General features: G+C 38.6%; 1 protein-coding gene across 2 annotated transcripts; it reads left to right on the top strand.

Moving 5' to 3' along the window:
* Window positions 1-1,151: 1,151 nt before the first annotated feature.
* Window positions 1,152-25,024, top strand: LOC109219044 (probable E3 ubiquitin-protein ligase ARI7). 2 transcript variants are annotated; one of them, XM_019383448.1, is made up of 15 exons: window positions 1,152-1,642; window positions 2,433-2,557; window positions 2,799-2,904; window positions 3,040-3,130; window positions 4,185-4,357; window positions 5,504-5,608; window positions 5,690-5,778; window positions 18,916-19,023; window positions 19,336-19,426; window positions 19,573-19,662; window positions 20,981-21,028; window positions 21,433-21,504; window positions 22,371-22,470; window positions 22,572-22,698; window positions 24,455-25,024. In XM_019383448.1, exons 1-15 carry the CDS (start codon window positions 1,463-1,465, stop codon window positions 24,615-24,617), a joined length of 1,668 nt encoding a protein of 555 aa, XP_019238993.1. In that variant the 5' UTR covers window positions 1,152-1,462; the 3' UTR covers window positions 24,618-25,024. The 2 variants fall into 2 exon arrangements, with proteins under 2 accessions (XP_019238993.1, XP_019238994.1); XM_019383449.1 differs by having other exon boundaries at window positions 1,463-1,627.
* The last annotated feature ends 161 nt before the right edge of the window (window positions 25,025-25,185 follow it).

Genomic DNA, 25,185 nt, shown 5'->3' with positions numbered 1-25,185 from the left:
TCCTTCGTAACAGTGTATATTACTATTCGTCATACTTAGATATGCAGGAATCACTAAAGATGGACAATTAAGTTATTTAGTTAGGTACTATATGTAATTTCTTAAAAAGATTTATTAACAATTAAAAATAAATAATTTTGTAGTAAATTCTTTGGACGTTCTAGAACAAAAAACATGGTATTGGAATTCTAGAAAAATATGTTTATATAAGATAAAACTTTTAATAAATTTTAGAGTCCTAATAATTAGGATTTTTTTTACATATTAACGATTAGTAAATAAAAAATTTAATTGATTTAAAGTACTAAATATTAGGAATAAAACTTAAATAATAATTTTGTTCAAAATAAAATTTATTTTTAAAGAGTAAAAATGACAAACGGTATAAAGTCATACATAGAAAATAATGAAGAAATCAACACACAGTGACAAACTAATCTTTGCAACGCCAAACTATGGGAATGGAAATCATTCTCATAATTGTGACACTATGGAGTAATCCTAGATTTTCGATTCAATAACAAATAATACAACCTAAATACAATAATACAAGTTGTAGAAGCCACCTTTCACGAACCCAATAATTTCACAATGCAAATTTATACTAGTAAAAGTTTACGGGCTAGCCACTTTATGGATCGACTTTTGAAAATATTGAAGTAGTCACTTTTAATTCGAAAATACTCCGATAGTGTTATGAGTTTCAAATTTAAATAAGTGAAATCTAAAATAATATTAAAATTTTAAAATTCAAGACACTGAACTGAAAAAATCGGCTATTTTCATGACTTCTGAATTTATGGTTTTTTTTCAATTACACATTCAAAAAATATATTTTTTATTTCCCCCCTAATTTCTGTTTGAAGCATCCCACGCTCTGACCACCAAGCATCTTAAATTTTTATTTTATCTTTTTTTTTTAAACTAACCGAAGATGAAAATACAAATTATACCCCTAGTTTCGTGAACTCTACTCAATAAGTCAATTCTTTTTAATGCGTAAAAAATTTAAATACGTAAATATATAATTAGTTCGGCATTTAATTAATTATAGTAGTAGTAATTCTTAAGACTTTTATTACTAGCCTGTTTCGGAAAGTATGCTGAAAGGGGAAAAGCCACTAAACATCCCAATTTTCATCTACCCCCACCAAACTTCTAAAGCCCTTCTCTCTTATTTAAACCCCTTTCTAATCAAACCACAGATTCTCACTTCCCTTTGTCGACTTTGGAGTTGGACACGACAACTGTTGCCTTTCAAACATTATTATAACAATTCTACAAAACATCCATTTCCAATCTCCCCTTTTCCCGTCACCATAATCAACCTACCTTTTTCCCCAATTTCACCCTCTCCAAAAGGTGCCCTACTCACTTCTCGCTTTTAGGGCTTTTTTAACGTCAATTTCAGCTGCAATTGGGTGTTCCTTTTGGTTTGATCATCTATAGGGTTTGAACTGCGATGGAGTCTGAGGATGATATGCACGATGCTAATGATATGGAGTCGGTGGATGATGATTTCTACAGTGACGGTGATGGCTATGGCGGTGATGCGTTGGATAGTGACGGTGATGATGCTGATTATGATTTCATGGGTAATGAATCCGATGATTCCAATGACCAAGCTGTAAGTCGCTCCCAGGTACTGAAATTTGCCCCGTTTCATCCCACTACTTCTTGTAACTTTCAGAAATTGTTATGTAGAGCAGTAAGATCAAGATGAGTGGTTATTGGAATTGGGGTCTTTTTCCTTGTCTTAAACTGTGGAAAGGGACGAGTAGATGATCTTGCTTGATGGGTTGCGGATTATGATGGGTCCCAATATTACGTTTTGTGTTGTCTATTTCGAAGTGAATTCCATATAAAACCTGTATCTTTATTGTATCCTCGTACATGGGGATAGGATGATTGAGCCGCGTGACTTCAAAAGTTACTCTTTTTTATTGTCTAAACTATGGAAAGGCATTGCGTGATTAACAAGTAGACTATCTTGATTGATGGGGTTGTGGACTTTGTGATCAGTTCTGATGTTATGGTTTATGTAATTTTATTTTGGACGATGTTCCAACTTTTTAAAGGAATTAGTATATGGTTTGTAGCATAAATGAACAGCCCAGTGGAATCCTAATGAATAGTGAATTGCTGTGTCTGGTATATTTACTTGCTTGTTTTTGTTTTTTGATTCTGGTGCAAGTGTGCAACAACTGTATACTCTTAGCTAATAATCACTTTGATGTGCTACAAAGTGGCTTCTCCTGGGCTACAGTTGATTTATGACAGCTTTGATGTGTTATAAGTAGCTTCTCTTAATTTAGGCTCCGATATGTGAGAATTCCCATTTTACCTGTGCTATTTTTGTTTGGTTTCTCCTTCTTCTTAGTCATTACTACCTCTTTGGTTTTGTATTCACATGCTCCTGTTGCAATTTGCAGAAAAATTATACAGTCTTGAAGGAAGAAGATATACGTCAACGACAGGAAGATGATATAACGACAATTTCGGCTCTTCTGTCCTTACAAAGAGAAGATGCCTGTATACTACTTCGACGTTATAACTGGTAACCTGATCTTTTTCCCCCCTACCTAGCAACTTAATAGTTATTCTGTGTACCTTTGGATGCTATTGCTTGTATTGACATGTGTTTGACTTGATGAATTATCTTTGGAAATGTTAATGGTGCATCATCCTATGCTCTTGTGCTTTCCGCTTGTATATGAGTTATGACAGACTTGGTTTTTGGTTTTCCTCCTGCTTGACTTGTTTTTAAAAAGACTAAAACTATGATGATTCTACTTTAGGAGTGTGAACAAGGTGCATGAGGAGTGGTTTGCTGATGAAGAAAGAGTTCGCAAGTCTGTCGGTTTGTTGGAGAAGCCTGTTATCCATCTCTCAAAAGTTAAGGAAGTAAGTTCTCTACTATGTTTGCAGAGACGGATACAGTTTTTAGCCAAATAATCATGATTGGTAGATACAGCTTTCTCTTCCTGGTGACCCAAATCTATATATATTGCTTATTTCACCAAGATATCCTCTTGGCAGGTGGCGTGTGGGATTTGCTTTGACAACTTTTCTCCTGATGGCATAAGATCTCTTAAGTGTGGTCATCCTTTTTGTACTACTTGCTGGAAAGGTTTGTTTCTTGTGGAAGCTTTTGGCCCACCTATAGTTTTGCTTTTGCTCTGAAATTGAAGGTAGTGGCTAAACTATCATGCGCTTTGAGGTTTATTATCCGGTTATTTGTTTTCATTTTTGTCCCGGGTTACAGTTCCTCCTTTGTTGAAAAGTGTAGCCATCTGTACGTGCAAACCCTAGAAGCTTGGCACTAGTTTTACTTTCCAGACTGTGTCAAGCTAGTAGTAACCATGACCCGTGTATTAATTAAGTATTCACATCTTAAGATCTATTGTCTGGGCATCTTAGAAAAGTGGGGAAGCCCTTGTATTACCAAGCAGCAATCTTTCTAGTTCCACTTCATTGATGCACGTGAGGGTGTCAAATATCAGCTTTCTAAATGCTGCCGGGGTGGCAACTTAGTGTGAGCAATATGTTGAAATGGTGTGTGTGGATCATTTAGGGAGCAGTACAAAATTTTGATGCACGTGACTCATGAGGGTGTCAAATGTCAGATTTTTGAATACTGCCACATAGTGGGAGCAATATGGTGAAGTGGTGTATGTGGATTTCGGGGGGTAATATAAAATTGTAACCTCCAAGTTGTGATGAATACTAGATAATAGGAGAGAGTGACTTATCACTTAGTCTGGAGGATAGCATCACCACAATTTCAATGTTGATGACCTTGTTCTCAATATTTGCTTCCACGTTTGAGAGAGAAAATAACTAAGTTGGTCTAACAATCTAAGAGACATGATGGGAATTCTTTCAGAAGAGGTGGCTTTATCTAATGAAGGAGGGCTGTTATGTTTATCATCTTAGCTTTAGGAGGGAGTACATTGAGTGGTTAAATTGAAGCTTGTTTTAAAAATTGAGGACCAATCATGAATACTGTTGCTTAAATGGTTACCAGTGAGGCTTTTAGTGCAGCATCAGCAAGGGAGAACAATCCACCCTATCTCTTATTCTGGTCAAATTTTTACTGAAGAATTTTGGTTGTCGTTTACCTTCCATGTCTTTGTGTGGGGCATTTATTTTCTTGTCTAATGGTTTTGTGCTTGTTCTGGCAGCTTACATTACCACATCCATTAATGATGGCCCTGGATGCTTAACACTGCGGTGTCCTGACCCATCATGTGATGCTGCCATTGGTCAAAATATGATTGATTCGTTGGCATCTGGTGAAGATAAGGACAAATACTGTCGTTACCTTCTTAGATCCTATATTGAAGACAATAGAAAGGTAGGTGTCTAATGCTGCCAGGTTGGTGTGTTCTTAATGCTAGGAAAATTAAGGCAAGGCCTTGCATTATGCTCAAATTGAAAGGTCTGATGTGCATCTCACATGAGGTCAAAGTTTGGTTTTTAATGAGCTAGGCGTATTATGTTGGACATCGCACCATGGTGCAAAAGGATTATTTGTGCATCAATATGTTGTCCATGAATTCGAGTCTCTCATATCACAGGAGAGGTGCTTGTTTAGTTTGCTCACTCACTCCGTATGCATTTATTTATTCAGCATGCGATGAGGAAAAATACTAATTTAGTTGCCATTACTTTATCAAGACTGTGGCCAGGAACAATGCCATAATCAACTAATGGATGTTATTGAGAACTTGTATAGTTCAGATTCTTTTGTTCTACCGATAAATATTTGGTTGAACCATTGATGAAGTAACAATATGCTCAGTGTGAATTATTCAGAATTATGTTTATCCGCTGGCCTAAGATTTTCCTTTCGAAGTGGTTATGCTTCTTTTATACTTCTGTAAGCACACACATATATATATATATATATGTTGGAACAAAGTCGAGGACCTGCATAACAATTGTAATGGGAACGACATCTGTCTAATTGGCTAATTCTTGTATGTTTCTAAGCGAGACAGTTGCTTAGAGTTCAGTGCTTTTGTCCTGCATTATTTTGGTGATAAGTAACAACACTAACTACAAATCTCTTGGTCTTTTATCTCACTTATACATAATTTTGCTTCCCCTGCTCTCTTTCACTCTTCCATTTTTGTTTGTCTTTTGCATTTTTTCCTATCCAATATTCAAGATAAGCAATAGTTTGTACACGTTCTTTGCAGTTTTTGCTGCCTTCTGGTATAGATGATCTGTTTTTGCATGAACTTTCTAGTAATGATGTATCATCTAGTATAGGGGATATCCCTTCACATTTATAAATTATTGATGCTGCCGTCTCTGCTGAGTGGTTTGGATCTTCCATGGAGTACTTAAATTATTATTGGTTGTTATATATCACATTGTATTGACATGTTTTTTTTTTTTTGGGGGGGGGGGGGGTTGTGAGGGTTCTTGCCATCACTGTTGATTATTTGCCTTATTGGTACGAGTATAATATCTTTGTTTACCTTGTTTTCTGTAGACAAAATGGTGTCCTGCCCCAGGTTGTGATTCTGCAGTAGAGTACGATCTTGGAAGTGGAAGCTATGACGTTACTTGCGGTTGTTCCTTCAATTTTTGTTGGAATGTAAGACTCTTCAATTTTCTATTAGCTTTATCTTTTACTTCATGAGACTGTCATTCTTACTCTTTCATTGTTCCCTTGCAGTGTACAGAAGAGGCTCATCGGCCCGTGGACTGTGATACCGTGGCCAAATGGATTTTGAAAAACAGTGCCGAGTCAGAAAACATGAATTGGTAAGTATTTATCTTATGCTCATTGTGCGCTCTTATTTCGTCTGATGATATCTCTGTTAGTATTTGATGAATGAGAACATTTTGTTCTTGAGATAAAAAAACAGAGAGCTTCTGTTTCTTTTTGGTGTTTGCTTGGGTAATATATTTGTGCAGTTTAAAGCTGTTGTATAATTGTATTTGATGGTTTGCCTTCTGTTGTTCCTATCCAGAATGATTAATCTTTTCTGTTTTAGATCAGTACCAAGAGTATTCGCTCCTTTTACTTGTATGTAATAGTGCTTTTGTGGGCACAAAATTTGACAAAGAAAGGAAGACCATTGGCACATCAAATATATAGTATAACATACCAAAACTACCTTTAGAACCTTGTGGTTTTCAACATTTCATGTTAAGGGTAAACTAAGAATTTTGAAATTTAAAGAGTATTCAAGTGTCAATCTTTTTGAAACAGACTAAAACGGAAAGCGTTTCATATAAAGTGGAACAGAGGAGCATAATACCACTTATAGAGGGAAGGGATACTTAGCTGGTGACTAGGTAAACATGTGACACAAGAGTTGGTGAGTGATCAATATTTTATTACTCCCTCCATCCCAGTGTTATAAATAGCGCTCGCTACAAAGCTAAAAGCGTGTAGCGATGCGATGTGAGGTAGTGTCGCCATTCCTGATCTGTTGCGTTGCGATGAAGAAAAGCGAGCGCCTTTGCCTTTGTAGCGAGAGGCGCTGCGATGCGAGAAGCGATTCGAGGCGTCGCTATTTGAATATAACGCAAGAGAAGGCATCTGTTTATTACTAAAAGTCTAAAACAACATATTAGGGCTTGGGTTAAAACACTTCTCACGATACGAGCAACGACCTTCTTCTCTAGTTCTCCTTCGACAAATTAGGGCTTGGGTTCACAAAATTAGGGCTTGGGTTCCATCGTCAGCCATCAGCGACCCCTTCTTCACCAGGTATGTTTCTTTCTTTTCTTTTCTTCTTCTTCTCCTTTCTTCTTCTACTTTCTTCTTTTTCTGGTCGACCACCATTGCTGGTCTTCTTTTTTTTTTTCTTTTTCTTTCTTCTTTCTTCAGTGATCGCTGTTTTTCTTGTTCTTTCAGCTCTGTTTTTCTTTTTTCCATCATCTCTTTCAGCTCTGTTTTTCTTCTTCTTTCTTTGCTCTGTTTTTCTTCTTCTTTCTTTCTTTGCTCTGTTTTGGGTTTCTTTGCTCTGTTTCTTCCATCATCTCTTTCAGCTCTGATTTTCAGAGCAGAGGCTGTATTTTTTTTTTTTTTGATGCTCTGTTTTTCTAAATCGAGCAGAAGCAGTCAGTCAGTAGCTTTAATTTTTTTTTGTTGCTCTGTTTTTCAAAATCGAGGAGAGGCAGTAGCTTTATTTTATTTGTTGCTCTGTTTTTTCAATTATAGATTTATAGTCTTATAGAGTAGAATTAATTGAATATTGAGTTGAAGAAGGATAGATGTTGCTTGTTTTAGAGTTTAGACTATTAGACTTTAACTTATGAATCTACTATGAGTCTGACTATCTATTGAGTCTTTAGTTTTTGAATGATATATTTATTAATATATTATTGTTATTGAGTTTTTAGCTAGATGTATATAATATTTTATGTTTTTGTATAAATTGTCGCTTCACATAAAAAAGGCGAGCGCTTCGCTGCACGACTCTTGCCTCAGTGAAGCGGGCCCTCGTCGCTATTTGTCGCCGCACGCTATCAAAAACACTGCTCCATCCCAATTTATATGACGATATTTGATTGGGCCTTGAGTTTAAGAAGACTTTCGAAACTTGTGGTTTTAAATGAGCCATAGATCTGTCTATACAATGATAAAATGGGCAACTTAACGAAAAATATTGTTACTAATTACTAAATACAGAAAGGTGTCCTTTTGGGACTGACTAAAAGGAAAGATGCCACATAAATTGGGACGGAGAGGTATATATAAATGAGAATAAGAAGTTTTCATCGTCCTCACAGGGACAATTATGACCTTTCGATAGCATCAAAAGGTGGTGTGAGGACACTAGCAACTCTCTCTTAGATGTTTAGATAAGGGCACCACGTCATTGCTTTTGTCTCTACTTTTCTCCTTTTCTCTCTCTTTCCTCCAATCTTGAACTTCCACAGCTTTACTTCCCAGTGGCTGCGCCTTTTGGAAAATTGCAGCAATGCTCTAACAAGCTTTTTTGTTCCACAACCCCTGATCAAGCTTTGAATATGATTGTAAAATGATAAACATAACATACGCTTATATATATAGAAACTAATAAATATATAAGAATAAATTCTTTTTCCTTTGCGAGCCGAGGGTCTACCAGAAACAGCCTCTCTGCCTTTTTAAAGGCAAGGGTAAGGTCTACGTACACTTTACCCTCCCCAGACCTCACTTGTGGGACTACACTAGGTTTTTTGTTGTTGTTGTTGTTGTTGTTGTTATTTCTCTACGACAACAACAAACAACTATACCTCAGTCTCAAACAAGTTGGGGCGGCAATATGAATTTTCATTCCTTACATTTAGCTCACCAATCTTATTTCACTAAAACCATTAATTTTTTTCTATTGAGTTTACATATATAATGTTTACTTTTATATGTGCAATCTCTCTTAGAACAAATACTTTTAAATAAGAACAAAAATAATTGCAAATTCTAAATACGACCTCCGTTTTATTTTATTTGGCGGGAGTTGGAGGTTTGGAGAGAAACTCCTGAGTCTAAGGGTTTCAAGTTGAGCAGGACTAAGACAGAATACCTGGAGTGCAAGTTCAGCGCCGAGTCGAGGGAAGTGGGAATGGACGTGAGGCTTGGATCACAGGTCATCCCCAAGAGGGGTAGTTTCAGGTACCTTGGTCCGGTTATCCAGGGTGACGGAGAGATCGATCACACACTGTATAGGGATGGGGTGGATGAAATGGAGGCTAACATTTGGAGTCCTGTGTGACAAGAAAGTGCCACCGATATTCAAATGTAAGTTTTATGGAACGGTGGTTAGACCGGCCATGTTGTATGCGGCAGAATGCTGGCCGGTTAGGAACTCTCGTATCCAGAAGGTGAAAATAGCAGAAATGAGGATCGAGGTGGATGTGCAGGCACACTAGGATGGATAAGATTAGGATTGAAGATATTCGGGAGAAGGTGGGTGTGGCTCCTATGGATGAGAAGATGCGGGAAGCGAGGCTCAGATGGTTCGGGCACGTGCGGAGGAGAAGTCCTATTGATCCGGTGAGGAGGTGTGAATGGTTGGCTTTGGCGGTTACGGGCCTAGGAAGTATTGGGGAGATGTGATCAGGCAGGACATGGCACAACTGTAGATTTTCGAGGACATGGCCCTTGATAGGAAGGTGTAGAGGTCGAGCATTAGGATTGTAGGTTAGGAGGTAGTCGAGCATTTTCTTCTTCGAACCGGGGGTGAGGCTAGTTTGATAGGGTTGATCTTCAATGGCTAGTGTTTAATGTTGTGTTCTCGCTATCCTTCCGTTTTTCATAGCACCGGGCCTTATTTACTGGTTATTGTTATTGCATGCCATTTATTTTTTGGTTCTTATGTTATTATTATTTTTATGGTTTCTGTTGACGGTACTGATATATTATCTCTTCTTGTCTTTTTTGTCTTCTTGAGCCGTTGGTCTATCCGAAACAGCCTTTATGCCCCATTGGGCTAAGGGTAAGGTTTGCGTACACACAACCCTCCCTAGACCCCACTTGTGGGATTTTATTGGGTCGTTGTTGTTGTTGCTGTTGCTGTTTGAAATAAAACTTACATATTTAGAACTACATAACAAGTACTACAGGTCACGATAGTCGATAGTTAAAAATACCTGTATATGAAAAATAGCGGTGAAATAAATATCTCTTCAACTCTTTAAATAGTAATAGTGCCACATAAGTCAATGTATCTTGCGGTTGAATTGGTGGATATCGAAGTGGTAGAAGTAATAGCATTGGTATGTTATGTGGTGGGGGAGGTTGTAAGCATTTTGATGGCTAAGGTGTCATTTTATTATGGGTGATAGACTAATCTTTATTTCAGGTGATAAATCTTTTGCGTTAACAAATATTCGCGATAATCGGAGCAGATGGTTCTCCATTACTGAACGAGGCAGACGATTTACGAGCAGTATCAAGATCGCCGAAAGTAACCTCCGGTGGCTATGTTTAGTGCTTCAACTAGCATCTAGGGGAAGAGGGGATTTATACAGAAGATGGGGAAGGAATCAACAATCAAATCTGTACCGGGTCTCTTTTTGATTTCAAGATATTTGCGCCTATTGTTTACTTGTCCAATGGCCTCACCGCTGGCTGTCCCTCTATTAAAATGTTGGGTAAGTGGCGGGGAATTACCCGTATTCAGTACGAGCAGAGTGGAAACTGCTCATACCTTTCGGACTTTGGCATTCGCCTCTCACCTGTAATCCGAGAAGACTGACCTCAATAATGTTCGCAATCATACCTTAGTTTAGGATCTACATACGAATATGTAGGAGGAGCTACTGCCTTCCTTCTAATCGCTTCGAAGAGAAAAAGAAACAATAAAGGTTCACTTTCATTGGTGCTTCACCCTACACGTATATTGGAGCCAAAACTGCAACGTATATGGTCGATTCTTGCGGGCGGAAGCTTGGTTAGGGGACCGGAAAAAAGCCATCATCATTCTGGAATCTGAATATGACTATGGCCGGGTAGAAAATGCAAACAAAATAGTTCGTCTTCTGGGGAATCGAAACCATTTCGCACCTCCAACGCCATTACTGAAAACTTATTATGCAGCTGCAACTATTCCAAGCTGGTCAGTAGAGGCAGCACCGGCTCCTCTTGGGCATGAAAACGATCATCCTATCTCTAGATGTCTAATTGGAAGGTTCAATGACCCTTTCAACCACAACCACAAAACAAAGGCCATCCAAAAATGGTTTGTCTCGAGGTGGAAAATTCCCGCAGGTCTGATTTTGACTCCAATTGACCTCAATCTTTTCCTTTTCGAGTTCCCCTCAAGGCAAGAGGCAAGCAGAATCATAGCAGGTGATTGGTTTTGGAGTCGTAGGCATCTGACTCTTGAATGGTGGTCACCGGACTCCGGTGATAATAAAGGGCAAGCACCTCCGCAGAGTATTTGGGTTAAAGTTTTCAGGGTCCCGTTGAATGCATGGTCTCTAGAAACCTTCAAGTTTATTGGGGAAAAGTGTGGTGGGTTCATCGGGGTTGATGAAGACCTAAAAGGCAGTACCCATTTTTTGGGGCTCGAATATGCATAAAAAGCACAGGGACGAAGCCACCACCAACGATTGAATCAGATTGGGAGAATAGAGGCATGAAATTGCTGTTGTGTTTGAGAAATTTGGAACTTTTAGCAATGTGGTGGGAATTGCTAGACAAGAAAGGACATTTGGTGTATATCCGGTGGTTAAAACACTAGTTGAGCCTAGGGCAAAAATCGAACCCTGGGCACCAGTAGCCTCCAGCAGTAGGGCCGCAATAGGGCCCCAGCTATCAATTCAAAATTCAAATCTCTAGGCCTTACAAACTAGTCCTGGGTCAAGCTAAAAACTTTCTTTAATAAGCCTAAGAAAAATAAACTTGCTTCTATGGTTATTATTCAAAGGCCCAAGACAATAAAGGCCCAAATACTAAAAACTTAAAAAGTTCTGGAAGCGAAGAGGCCCCCTGACCCATGCTTAACAAAATCATCCCATCTTGATTACGCAACTTATTTTGACCCAGTCTCCGCAGAGTTCCAAGCACACCCAATTTTCCAAATGGTGACCGTATAGTTCCAGACAATGAGGCTGAAGAAGTTCAATTAGGGCAGGGGTGGTCAGGGGTTAGTGATGTTGACTCAGTTCTATCTTCTCAGTCCTTCAACGACTTTCTCCCATTGCGTTGGTATGAAGGGGCAACTTCAACTAACCAGCTATTTGCAAATCCCTTAGTGATTGAAACATCAAAGTGGACGAAAATGGCTATGGTTAGGGCATACAAAGTGTTTGGGTCAATTTTGCTGGGTTTGAACGCGAAATTTTTGGGATCATCCTGCGAATGGAGGAAAAAAGAGCAATTCAGTTGAGTAAAAAATCAAATTCGGTCACACCAAAAAAGAGCAAGAAAAAAGGGAGGACTCGAACTTAATTGACTAACATGGGGATTGAATGATAGCAGTGATTGGGGCAGGTCTCATCAAAAGTCTTTCGGATGATGGTTAAAATCATCAGCTGGAATATTCGGGGGGATTAACAAAAGGAAAAAGAGGAGTACTTTGAAATCTTTGATTAAGAAAAGGGGGGGGGGGCAGATATCATATGTCTGCAAGAAACAAAAGCAGCGGAGTGGTCAACTAGACTAGTTAGAGAAATTTGGGGAAATAGATGGGTTACATAGGCTGTATTGCATGCACAAGGCAACAGTGGGGGAATCATCATTTTATCATTTTATAGGACAAAAGAAACTGGAAGTGTGTTGACATACAACAAAGTGAGTTCACCATCTCATAGACTTGAAAATCTCCAAGAAGATTTCAAGTGGGTTTTCACGGGAGTCTATGGACCTCACACAAATCCTGAAAGGGATGAGTTATGGGAGGAGCTAGCTGCAGTTAGAGGGCTATGGTCTGATTTGTGGGTAATTGGAGGAGATTTCAATCTGTGCAGATTCCAAAGTGAAAGACTCAATTGTTCAAGGATATCTAGGACAATGTCAGGGTTCTCAAGAATAATTCAAGACCGGGAACTCATTGATCTTCCTCTTCAAGGAGGCCAATTCACTTGGTCAAGAGGGGAGGAAGAACTCCAAGCCTCGAGAACTGACAGGTTTCTAATCTCTCCGGAGTGTAATGAATGCTTCAGGTCTGTGAAGTAGGTGGCAATGCCAAGAGTTTTATCTGATCACAAGCCAATTCTGAGGACCGGGAAGCATCTCCTTCCTATTTCAAATTTGAAAATATGTGGCTCCAAGTAGAAGGTTTCTTGGACATGGTCAGAGGATGGTGGCTGTCATACCAAATATAAGGCACCTCTGATTTCATACTGACTCAAGAATTGAGAATGCTTAAAAAAGATATTTCTACTTGGAACAGGGAAGTATATGGGCTTGTAGACAGGAAAGAAGCAAGGCTCTTGATGAACTGTGTAGACTAGAACAAGCAACAGAATCAAGACTGCAGTCTCAAGATGAGAAACAAAGGGCCTTCAACCTGAAGTTAGAATTGGAGCAGCTAGCTATTGTTGAAGAAACTTCATGGAGACAGAAATCTAGGTGCTTATCAAGCTCTCACAGAAGGAAGAATCATGTACAAAGGCTTCAAATTGGTGAGGAGATTACAGAGGACAAAGATCGCATAAAAGCTGAAATTTTGAACTACCATAAGAAGCTTTACACGGAATCTGAACCATGGAGGCCAACAGTAGACTTCGAAGGGTTAGCTACCCTTTCACCGGAGGAAAGAAATTTCCTTGAAATTCCTTTTGAAGAGCAAGAGGTGTTTGGCAATCTTAAGATCTTGTGCACCAGACAAGGCGCCTGGCCCGCATGGTTACACCATGGCTTTCTTTCAAAAAGCTTGGGAATTCCTTAAATGTGACATTATGAATGGAATGAATTATTTCCATCAAACAGGTCACATGGTTAGATCCTATAATGCCTCTTTCGTAGCACTTGTTCCTTAGGAAAGAGGTTTAGTGGAACTAAAGGATTATAGACCAATTAGTTTAATTGGTGGTGTCTACAAGATGGTGGCTGAAGTTTTGGCTAAAAGGTTAAAGAAGGTGGTGGGGAAGCTGGTCTCAGGGGAGCAAAATGCATTCATAAAGGGTAGACAGATCTCTGATGCATATCTTATGGCTAATGGAGTACTGGACTGGAGGACCAAAAGTGGCTTGCCTGGGATTCTCTGTAAATTTGACATTGAAAAGGCTTTTGATCAATTGAACTGGTCATAAACATGTTAAAGAAAATGATGTTTGGTTTTAGATGGATAAGGTGGATTGAATTTTGCCTATAGACTGTGAAGTACTCGGTGCTGGTGAACAGGGGACCAGTTGGCTTCTTTCCCTACAAAAGGGTTTAAGGCAAGGGGATCCTCTCCCCCCATTCCTTTTCATTCTAGCTATGGAAGGTTTATGCTAGACAAGGCAAAGCAATTGCGGTGGGTACAGGGGTTCCAAGTTGGAAGAGATCCTTTGAATACTATGGTTTTGTCTCGTAAACATGTTAAAGAAAATGGGGTTTGGTTTTAAATGGATAAGGTGGATTGAATTTTGCCTATAGACTGTGAAGTACTCGGTGCTGGTGAACAGGGAACCAGTTGGCTTCTTTCCCTACGAAAGGGTTTAAGGCAAGGGAATCCTCACTCTCCATTCCTTTTCATTCTAGCTATGGAAGGTTTAACAAGAATGCTAGACAAGGCAAAGCAATTGCGGTGGGTACAGGGGTTCCAAGTTGGAAGAGATCCTTTGAATACTATTAACATCTCCCACCTTCTTTATGCAGATGACACCTATTTTCTGTGAAGCCGACAAACTACAAGTTCAGAATCTCAATCTAACACTCCTCATTTTTAAAGCTTTATCTGGATTGCGCATCAATATGTTGAAAAGTGTTATATACCCCGTCAATGAGGTAGAGGTAGCAAATCTAGAAGAACTTGCTGGGATTCTCAGCTGCAGCACCGGCACATTTCCTACCACTTATCTAGGTTTACTTCTAGGAGTGAAATTCAAGTCAACAGGGATTTGGAATGGCATAATTGAGAAATTTGAGAAGAGAGTTGCCACTTGGCAAAAGCAATACTTATCCATGGGGGGCAGACTGACACTAATCAACAGTGTGCTTGACAGCATTCCTACATACTACATGACTTCTTCCGTATGCCAAGTTCAGTAATTAAGAAGCTCGACATATGAGAAGCTCATTCCTATAGGATGGTAACAACCCGGAGCACAAATTCCACTTGGTAAAGTGGAGCAGATGTACTCGGCCCAAGGCAATGGGGGGCCTGGGTATAAGCGATCTTAAGCTACACAACAAAAGCATGCTTCTCAAATGGCTTTGGAGGTATGGGCAAGGGGATTCTGGTTGCTGGAAAAAGGTAATCTCGGCCAAGTATGGACCTCAGAACAGCTGGTTCACAAAAAGAGCTACATCAGCACACGGTACTGGTGTTTGGAAGCACATACTCTAGGTTCAGGGATGAGTTCTTCGAAAACATATCATACAAGGTTGGGAGTGGAGCACATGCGAAGTTTTGGACAAGGCTGAACTGTGGGCCGGGCCCAGCCCGGAACCGGCCCGGGACCGCGGGCCAAACGGGCCTAATGAGCCGGTCTAAGTGGACCGGATAAGCCCGTAGCGGGCCGGTCTCGAACAATTAGCCCACGAGCCCGGGACCGGCAGGCGGGCCTGGGCCGGTTCAACCGGGCCAAACGGGCCTCAACGGCTATAATTTAAAAAAAAAATTTTTTTTTTTTAAAAAATGACCCACGGTCAGATTTTAAAATCTAGCCGTTGGCCATCAAAAAAGAGCCGTTTGGGACTTTAAAAAATAGCCATTTGGCCCCCAAACTTTAAGCTATAATATATTTACAAGAAATTATATTAATATATATATACTATATGTATACATACTATATATATGTGTGTTATATATATATATGTGTGTGTGTGTGTGTATATATGCAGTATATATACACACACCAACGGTGGGTCCCACCAACCGTTGCCAACGGTAATATTGCACAGATAGCCTATTTTTTTTTAAACACTTTTTCAATTTACAAAACTAACCTTCTCTAAAACTATAAATACCTCCCCCCCCTCTTCTTCATTTCTTCACTCAATACTTATTTCTCAATTTCTCTCATTCTCTCATTCTCTCATTCTCCAATTTTCAACACTTAAGTCTCAATCTCAAATTCTCAAATCTCAAATCTCAAGTTAAATCATGCCTCGTACGGAAAGAGTGCGCTCATTTGTTTGGCAACACTTTGAGGTGCTAGAAGAAAATGAAGAAGGTCAGAAATTAAAGTGCAAGAACTGTGGTCAAGTCTTAAATTTTCGTTCAGGGTCTGGCACAGGCAGTTTAAGGAGGCATATAAAGTATTGTCTTGAGCGTCATCCGGAAATTCGTATTTAAGATTTTTCGACAATTTGTGTTATTTTAAAATTATTAGAAGTATTTATGCTTAATGTTTTAGTTTGTTAGATTAATTTGAAGTATTATTAATTTATTATGCATGAAAATTTAGTTTTACTATTTTTTTGTTAATTTACTTTTTAAATGCAAACTTTAATATATACTATATATATTTATATAGCTATATATAAGCAATTTATATTAGTATATACATATATATATTTTACAAGAAATTGCTTTAGATAAAAAAAATAAAAAAAATAGCCCGGAATGAAAAGCCCGTTAGGCCAGTGGGCCAGGCCCATTTAGCCCGGGACCATGTGGGCTTAGGACCGTTGTGGGCCGGTTCCACCCATAGGGACCGTGAAGCCCGGGACCGTTAGGACCGGGACCGCCAAAGACCGGCCCGCCTAAGTTCGGCCCGTTTAGGCCCGGCCCCGGCCCAGAATACAGCCTTAGTTCTGGAAGGGTAAATGGTTGGGGAACATTGTACTTAAATAATCATACCCAGCACTTGCCTCAATTGCATGCAATCCTGACTCCACTATTGACTCCACTATTGCTGATAATAGAGAAGGGAGCACATGGAATGTCACTTTCAGAAGGAACCTACAAGATTGGAAGTGTGATGATTTTTTGAACCTATTGAAGGCCATAGTATAATAGCTTCACAGCAAGACAGAATCTCATGGGAAGGCACTAGTCTTTTTTTTTCTCAACGCATTCCTTGGAGTCCAATAGGTTTTTCCAGGAATAAATGTCAATACAGGGAAATTAAGGCCAAGTTCATCTAACGAAATATAATTGATTATGCACACATAGCTAGAAAACAACTTCGCTCCTCCATGTTATAACTTTTATTGACTAAATATGAAATAATTGTAATAGCTCATTTATTTGAAAATCACAACCAAAGGTAAAATTTTAAGCTACTATCAAAGAATATATTACAATTTTAAATAGCAAAAAACTGAACCGAACGAAAGAGCAACTACCATGATACAGTGTTGCAATATTATAACTTGGTGTATATCTCATAAAATCTATGTATGTATTAAATCTATAGTTTTAGTCTAAAAACAATTCTAATTTATTGCATGCACTTGGGTCCGTGCTTAGCATGGGCTAAAGGTCACTAATCAATTGTATTGTTGTACTAATCAGCTATGGACTTCTATCTTATTTATTGATTTAGAACATGAAATATTGAAGCTTTGAAGAATCCCATGCCCTTATAAAAAACTGAAAAAGCCTTGTCTAATGAACCATCACGATAACTCAAGAAAAAAGAAAAGTCGATTTATTAAAAAGATATCTTTCCAAGGAAAACCAGATCAATCCCTTCCCTAAAAGCTAGTTGCCTTTTGAATTCATATTGCTGGGAAAAACATTTTGGATGTAAATAACGTTGTGCAATTTTATCTCTTGATGATTTTTCTGCCGTACCTTCTTTGTACTCTTACTAACGAAATATATGATTTATCTATTTTTCCAAAAAAATGTAGTGCAACTTCTTAGGTTTGTCGACTCTTTATCTTATACATGAGAACCAATTTTTATAAGTTTGCATTTCTGGATGCCTTACCGTTGAAACCATTACCTGCCCCTCTCTTCCCCAGAAAAAAAAATGTAGAGTAGACTTCATCATAAAATAGAAGAGAAATAGTAGTAGTTTTGGATAGTGTTTTCCTTGCGGTGGACCAGAGAGCATAGCATATTTATACTGAGGTATTTTTAGAACAGCCTAATAAGGAGAGAGGGTGGTGACATTCCTCTCTCACTATGAATCCGAAGAGCACTTATGAAGTTGCACAAAAAGCTTCATCGGTTGTTCTCACTTTTGAATCCTTTTAAAAAAAATGATTTTCGGAATAAGTAGGAATGCATCTCTTTGCATGAGCAGCAGCATAGCAAGCCATTTAACAGTTGATAGTACATGGAAAAAAGAAGGATGTCTGTGTCAGTGGTACTTCATCTTTAAAATGCATGAGAAGACATCAATCATCTATTACTTCAGTTCCCCAGTTCCTGGAGGCTTATCAACTGTGTGAAACATGTTCGGACTTCATTTGATAATGCTGATGTGTAGAAGACGTGATGCAAGGTTGAAAATTTAGAAGAGGCAGAGGAGTGGGTATAACATGAGAAGCAGCTCGAGGCTTATGAGGATCATTTGGAAGGAAAGACATAGGGGAGCTTCCAGAGAACTCGAACATTCTCTCCCACAAGCTGGTGGGACTTTTTTGGTCTTTCTCTACACTTTAAGAGGACTTTATGTGCCAATTACTACAGACAACTATGAATAAAGATTTAGGCTTTGATTATTAACAAGCTCTTCCCTTGCTGTTGAGACAATGATACTAATATAGTAGAAAAAATATGATTATGTTCAACCGTTGTCTCGATGTCAAGGAAACTCGGTCTTGAAGTGTATGAACTGTCTATCTAAAAGAATTAGTTATTAGAGTGTGGACATTTTTTCTATGTTGCTCGAATATGCAGCCGCACCCGTGTTGGATACTCCAAAAAGCATTAGTTTCGGAGGATTCGACACACACTTGGCGGTATTTTTGAAGATTCTGAGCAGCTTAGCATTTTTGTTTGTTTTAGTTTATGTCACCACGTTCCCAGACACGTGGTTTGGTTTTTTTGGGTCAAACACGTGGAAATATTTTGCTGATCGATTGCAAAGGGACTCAAATTCACATCTTCTTTGCTCTAGTATCATGTTGATGTACATGAACCGTCTCATCTGAAAGCTTAAGTTGATAGAGATAGAACACTTGTATTTTTATTATATGTCTACAACACTTAGTAATTGTGATATATAATGTCAACGGAGTGGATAACGTGTTATACTGATCTATATATTTTGTTCAGTGTTTCTTGTTATCCACTGCAGTTCGGGTTGAAATTGTTTTGGTTAATATGCTGAGATCTCACTCTTATTAGATCCCAGATAAAAACAGGCTTGTTTGTGTGACATTTAACTTTTCCTTTGTGGTGATTTCAGGATCTTGGCTAATTCCAAGCCCTGTCCGAAGTGCAAGCGGCCAATTGAGAAGAACCAAGGGTGTATGCACATGACTTGTACGCCACCATGTAAATTTGAGTTTTGCTGGTAAGACTTTGACACCTAGACCTATTCTGTACATTAGATTGCTCTTTCTTGAACTTCACTACCTACCTTGTACTCTTTTGTGGGAGCGCAAAAAAAAAAGAAACATATCTATCAATGAACATGTCTTGAAGTTCTACATGATAAAAAGTTCAGGGTGATTTCGAAGATTATTCTAGGGCATTCATTGGGCTTACTTTGTCAAGGATTTTCCTTGTTTGTTATACATGTTAAAGAAGATGATCACCGGATATACTCATTTTGAAATATGTGGTTACCCAAAGGTCCTTACTCGTGGTGTATTATATCTCGTAGGTTATGTCTTGGTGCGTGGTCAGACCATGGTGAAAGGACTGGTGGATTTTATGCATGTAATCGCTATGAATCAGCAAAACAAGAGGGCGTGGTGAGTTGTTTTTTCTGGTTTGTGCATAAATGAATTGCAGTTTATTATTTTACAACCTATTCTTTGAATTTGGGTTTGTTGTAATTGTTGATCCTGAACGTAATAGATGATGTGCTATATACTCATGTATACATTGTTGCATATAGTATGATGAAGCCGAGAGGAGGAGAGAGATGGCCAAAAACTCTCTGGAGAGATACACGCATTACTACGAACGTTGGGCAACCAACCAATCGGTATGAATAACTCTGTTTGGCTAAAGATTTTCAGTTCTTGTTTGTGTAAGTGGGTATTCTCTAGTTGGTTTTATTTGTTAGTACTTCCTTTTTCTCTAATCATCGATTTCACTCAATATCCATGGGCATTTTTAATTATTGTCTTTGAGACTGACTGCTAAAGAAAACTGGTAAAGAAGGGGGATATCTTTTTCCTAAATGTCCTTAATGTTGGCCTAATGGTCTAGTGGCTCCCCAATGCTCTAGGTTGGGTTGCAGGATACAAAAATGTAGTATGTGAGTCTGCTCCTATATTTTTGTGCCACATCTTTTAGTCATTAGAACCTGTGAGAGGTGTTTGCCAGCTGGATAGGTTTTTGCATCTCTATAGAATTGAAGCAGAAACCATGTTGACACAATGAAAAGGAAACAAGTGAGTTTGACAAGTTGTAAAAATCGGAGCTTGACAGTCCACCATGGTCTATAGTGTTAATAACACCAAAATGAATTACAAATACTTGTATTAGTCATGCGTAGGCACATCTGCGTCCTGTTTATGCATGTCAAGGGAGTTTGATTTTTGTTGATTTTTAGGTCATACACCCATGGTAACAGTCGGTCTGCTAATCATCATTCGCCTGTTGAAGCTTCTCAGCCTCTCTACCCACCCATACAGATGTCCGTGTCGGGGGCTTTCTTGACAATGTCAAAGGGTTTGCTACCAGCTATGAGATACATTTTTCTTTGCCTAGACCAATTTTAATCCAATCACCTTTCCTTTGATTGTACCAAAACTCAGCTTAATCAAATTATCATGCCTTGTTTGCCGGAGATTTGCAGTTGGCCGAAACATCTCTCTCTATGAACATTTAAATCTGTCAGTGTTGGTTGAAGCTGCACCAATATTTTTTCCGTAGCCCTTTGTGCATGGAGAAGATCTGTTATGGAGTGTGAGAGGAGGATTAGGGTTATGTGGTATTTACCCTGTTTGCTGCTGCTTTCTGGTTCTTCTCTTTGTAGATACTGGAATTGGAATTCCCTATCTACAGTTTCCTTTTGGAATTATTGATGATTGATGCCTAGAATAGAAATGAGATTATCAGCTGATGCCATTGATTTTTATCTTTTGTGAGCTTTCTCTTCTTCAGTTCTTCTACTGTTTTCTGGAAACAGATTATACACTTCTTGAAAATGGTGACACATGCATTGATTTGTGGAATTGAAAGTTCCTCTTAACGTTGTATACTTCTCGATAATGGTGAAACTTACATTAATTTGTGAAATTGGAGTTTTCGTTCACTATTTGTAAACCTAATATTCCTTGTTTTCCTAATGGCAGTCGAGGCAAAAAGCAATGGCAGATCTGCATCAAATGCAAACTGTTCATGTAAGTAATGATATCTGCTATATCCAACAGTTATTCTTGCTACGATGGTGTACTTTTTTCGCTTATGTGAAGATACCTGAAACTGGGCTGCAGTCGTAAATTTGATGTGGAATCTATGAAGTGTGGCTGTTGTTTGATTTGATCTTGGTTTGCTGTGGGACCGATGTGTATTACTATTGTACTACTTGGTTTTGATTTATATTTGATACCTGGTTGTGATTTTGCTCCACTTACTATACACAGGCTAATGAAATGACATCGTAAGAGTCTCAATGCTGAAGAATTTGTTTGCTGGAACTTTTTTTTCTTTGCTCCAGTTTATCTCTCAAGGCATAACATTTGTTTTTCATTGTGATGTCTACTCAAATATGTGTTTAATGTAAGCTTTTGGTTTATCTCTGCAGCTTGAAAAGCTTAGCGAAATACAGTGCCAACCCGAGTCACAGTTGAAGTTCATTTTAGAATCCTGGCAACAGGTGAACACTGCAATCATCTTCCTCTTCGTCTTCACATTTACATCATACAAAACATAAGTTATTCAAAATGGCATTCTCTGAACAATAAGAATTTATAATATGACTTCCCTGGGAATCATTTCATGGTTGGCCTTATCCACATTTGCTTTTCACTCTCGAGTGGTACATGCGCTTGTATCTTTTGTAGGAAATCATCAGCCTCATCCCTTTCCCTGTTTTGAATTGGTTTCCTAACCTATGTCCGAGGACAGTTGGTATCCAAAGCTTGTACTACTCTGGCATCCTTATCCATGATAATGGATGAGGGCGAGGGGAATTGTCTTTCAAAGATAAGTCTTGGCACCATACATCTGGGGTTGGGGATTCGTCTTTCAAGGTTAAGTTCCTGCATCACACATCAAATGAAATTTGGATCTGGTCCCTTTTGAGTAATCTTTTCTGTCCGTCACATTCCTTTCCATATGCGCCTCACATGAGGTTGCAAATTCAGATGAAAGACATGAAAATAGTTTCTATTTATAGACGGTTTTTGCAAGAATAATTTTCATCCATAGGGCTTCCGATTCGTGTGCAATTCTCTACAGCTATTTCCCATTAAAGGCTTTGGTTGAAAATGAGTAATATGTGAATGCCTAAACCTGCTCACTGGGATGATCCTCTGTACTTTTGATATGCCTAAACCTACTCACTGGGATGCGTAAACCTTTTGATATTGGCAAGCTCATTTTTTTTTATAGGATTTTTTAAGTCGGACATTATCATTCGGTAATCAGTAGTTAATGCTTTAGTTATTCTGAACTTTGGAATTGTTCTTTTCTTGGGGCTTGTAATATGGAGCAATTGATGTTTCCCTTTACAAATTGCAGATAGTTGAATGTAGGAGAGTGTTAAAATGGACTTATGCATATGGATACTACCTACCCGAACATGAGCATGCAAAAAGGCAGTTTTTTGAGTACTTACAAGGTATTTAAAGATTTGATCATCTGTTTTGCTTGTTCTTGAATCATCTACAATGAACTTGTCTCATGTTTCTGTTTATTTCTTGTATGCAACCATCTGTACAGGTGAGGCAGAGGCTGGTTTAGAGAGGCTTCATCAATGTGCTGAAAAGGAACTCCAAACTTACCTTAATGCTACAGGATCGTCCAAGGATTTCAATGATTTTCGTACGAAGCTCGCTGGTCTAACAAGGTAATTTATCTGACAGAGTTGCCTAGAAGCATTAACTATGGACATTTCTTCAGCTAAGAGTTACTCTGCTGAATTAGTTCAGGAGTTCTCGTTTAACAGTTTTACTTAAATGTGATTGTTATTGAAGATAGCATAGTCCAGGTATATGATTCAGCTTTTGGGAAGTGGAAGTGTTTTCCCCTGTGGTTATTTAATTTACTTGTGCACTTGCAGTCCCTAGGCTGCAGAGCAAATAGCTAGGGGGTTTAGGCTGGTCCAATGATGGTTGGATAGTCTTTGTGGGTTGTGATGGGTCATGAGTGCTGGTGCTTCGATTTGCTTTAGGGAGAATTACTGTTTGCGGGTAATTTCTTGATCAGCCTAGATTCATTCAGACTAAGGAAGCATTTGATAGCTACATTGCACAAGGGAGAATTACAATCTTGCCCGAATGGGTTAAATACCGTTTATCATCTCATGTTAGCTTAAATGATTTTAAGGTAGAGATGTCTCATTGCTAGTTTGATCCTGCATTTTATTTGCAATTGGATCACAATTTTAGTCCTTAAGCACTGGGACATGTACACACTTTACACTTATGTACAAAAATAAAACAATTTGATGCAACAATTTCTTATTTACAAAACTGAACTGTTTGTTTCATCAATTGATTTCCAGCACATCCTCATGGGGAAATAAATCCGTAGCTTAGACAAAAATGAATACGTTAATCGGGAAAATTGTGAAGGGTTAACCAGGAAAGCGCATAACCAAAGAGATGGAGCCAAGATTTGAAGCTTATGGATTTGGGATTCTAGTCTTTTCTAAGTTAGTGGGTTCTAAATTAATAAATTTTACATATTCAATGAATATTTGAGACAAATACAGTGATTGAACTGAAGTTACTGGGTTCGACCAAACCCATTACCAAAGAACTAGCTCCGCCCCTCCCGACTCCGGGTGTAGTGGGGGTGGTAAGGCAGGGAGTTTGGGCAAGATGAATCTCTAGGCTGGAGGCGGAGAACTAATGAGGAGATAGATGAGGATGTGAGGAGAGAACAAATTAGGGGTTAGAGTGGTGGAATGGCTTGTGCTGTTGTGCATACAAGATCTAACCATTTATGCTTTCTTAGGCTAAATTCTGCCTTTACATAAATGATCGGACATATTATTACTCTGAAGTTCTTGTTAAGCAATGATGCCATATGCTCAGATAATCTCCTTCAGATGTTACCATTTTAACGCATGTGTAACAGTATTGTCAAAGGTGCATGTGGCACACCTAAGTCCTCAAGCTAGATGCAAAAGTAGGCTGAGTACTTTGCCTCACTTAGCATAGCGCTTTGGTTCAAGTTCAAGCATCGAATCACTAAAGTGTGTTTCTCTTCACCCATGAGCACCTTTTTGAGTAGGGCATCACTAAACGATAACTTTTTCATTTAATTATAATTTTTAACTCCTTTCTTTATATAATTCTTCATGATACGAATTATTGATCTTGAGTTATGCATAAAATTATTATTCTTTTTTCGTTTGCGATTTCTTTCATTAAAACATCGCTTTAATTTGAGATTTTCTTTTAAACCCTAAATAGACCTGAAAACCCCTTTTTTCTCTTTTCACCTTTGATAACACTACTGTGTAACGAACTTATTTGACTCTCCTGTGGAAGTTCGCCTCTCAAACATGTGGAAGAGATAAGATGATTTTGTGCTTGATAGTTCATATTGATATATAAACATTTTAATGACCAGTTGTTTTTCTGTAATTGCAACAGTGTTACCCGAAATTACTTTGAGAATCTGGTTAGAGCACTGGAGAATGGTCTTGCAGATGTGGATTCCCAAGGTGCTTGTAGTAAGGCACCGAGCTCAAAGAACGTAGCTGGGAGCAGCAAGGCCAAAGGAGGTGGTAGGGGTAAGAGCTCCACTCGGACATGAGACTCAAGTGAATACTTGGATGACTATATACTGGGATTTTGTGGGATAATATGATGTTCAGATGGGTATGTTAAACACTTGTGCTCACAAGAGGCAAACGAGGGGTTGATGTTCTCTAATTGAAGCCAATTGTCAGAGAACAGCATAGAGGTAAAAAAGATCCCCAGACAATGAAGTTTGCTCTTGTGCATCTTCAAGGGGAAACTAATGGTTTTGTTGTAAATAGTCTGTGATAGTTAGGTGCAGGACTATCAACTCACCTCTTTCAGGGGAAGTGGGCAGTGGCTGCAAACATAACTGTGCTGTTGTTCTTACTGGTCACTTGTGTATAAGGGTTCCTTGTGTGTATATAATGATATATGCTGCTTATATACATTGTTATTGGAATTGCTCTAAGTTTCTTTCTCCCTGGTATGCAGATAATCCTTTCACGTATTTGAGTAGCATGTCAGCCTTTTTGACTGATCTCGGTCTGTCTCGCCGTCTCGGCCTGTTCGGTATTACCCGAAAATGTTTTCGGAGAATGACTTGTTTTGCCTCTGGAAATATCACCCTAAACTTTATTCAC

This window comes from Nicotiana attenuata, unplaced genomic scaffold, assembly GCF_001879085.1.
Source record: "Nicotiana attenuata strain UT unplaced genomic scaffold, NIATTr2, whole genome shotgun sequence".
In the NCBI taxonomy this organism is placed as follows: domain Eukaryota; kingdom Viridiplantae; phylum Streptophyta; class Magnoliopsida; order Solanales; family Solanaceae; genus Nicotiana; species Nicotiana attenuata.
The sequence above is the reverse complement of the archived record's forward strand: the minus strand, read 5'-3'. Positions and strand labels throughout refer to the sequence as shown.